The sequence below is a fragment of the Rhincodon typus genome, unplaced genomic scaffold, assembly GCF_021869965.1.
Source record: "Rhincodon typus isolate 14 unplaced genomic scaffold, sRhiTyp1.1 hic_rhity00008167, whole genome shotgun sequence".
NCBI lineage: Eukaryota > Metazoa > Chordata > Chondrichthyes > Orectolobiformes > Rhincodontidae > Rhincodon > Rhincodon typus.
The window spans coordinates 3237-3623 of record NW_025973805.1 but is presented as its reverse complement, the minus strand read 5'-3'; the positions used below and the strand labels follow the sequence as shown (position 1 = coordinate 3623).

At 54.3% G+C, this 387-nt stretch overlaps 1 protein-coding gene across 1 annotated transcript in view; it reads left to right on the top strand.

The window, feature by feature from the left end:
• The window catches only part of LOC125482279 (valine--tRNA ligase-like), a gene marked incomplete at its 5' end in the record, with an annotated part of 8054 nt that overhangs the window by 4823 nt on the left and 2844 nt on the right, over window positions 1-387 (top strand). The window contains one exon of the mRNA XM_048594324.1: window positions 115-321. Within this exon, the coding sequence (XP_048450281.1) occupies window positions 115-321 (207 nt within the window). The remainder of the gene's footprint in view (window positions 1-114; window positions 322-387) is intronic.

Genomic DNA, 387 nt, shown 5'->3' with positions numbered 1-387 from the left:
GGTTGACCCACAATGTCCCTTAGGGAGGGAATTCCAGGGATTCTGACCCAGCGACACTGAAGGAACGGCGAGTCAATTTTCCTTCTCCATTTGTTTTGCCCCCAATCCATTCAGGAATGTTTGAAGCCTGTGTTTGCTGGCACTGATGAGGATGCAGCGAGTGTGTCCCGAAACGTGCTGTACACCTGCCTGGACACAGGCCTTCGCCTCCTCAGCCCCTTCATGCCCTTTGTCACCGAGGAGCTGTACCAGAGGTTACCACGGCGATCAGCTCAGGACCCCCCGAGTATCAGCGTTACCCCATACCCTGAGGCTGAACAGGTACGTTTGTATATCTCCCTCTGTGCACATCTGTGTGTCCATCTCTCTGTCTCTCTCTCTCTCTCC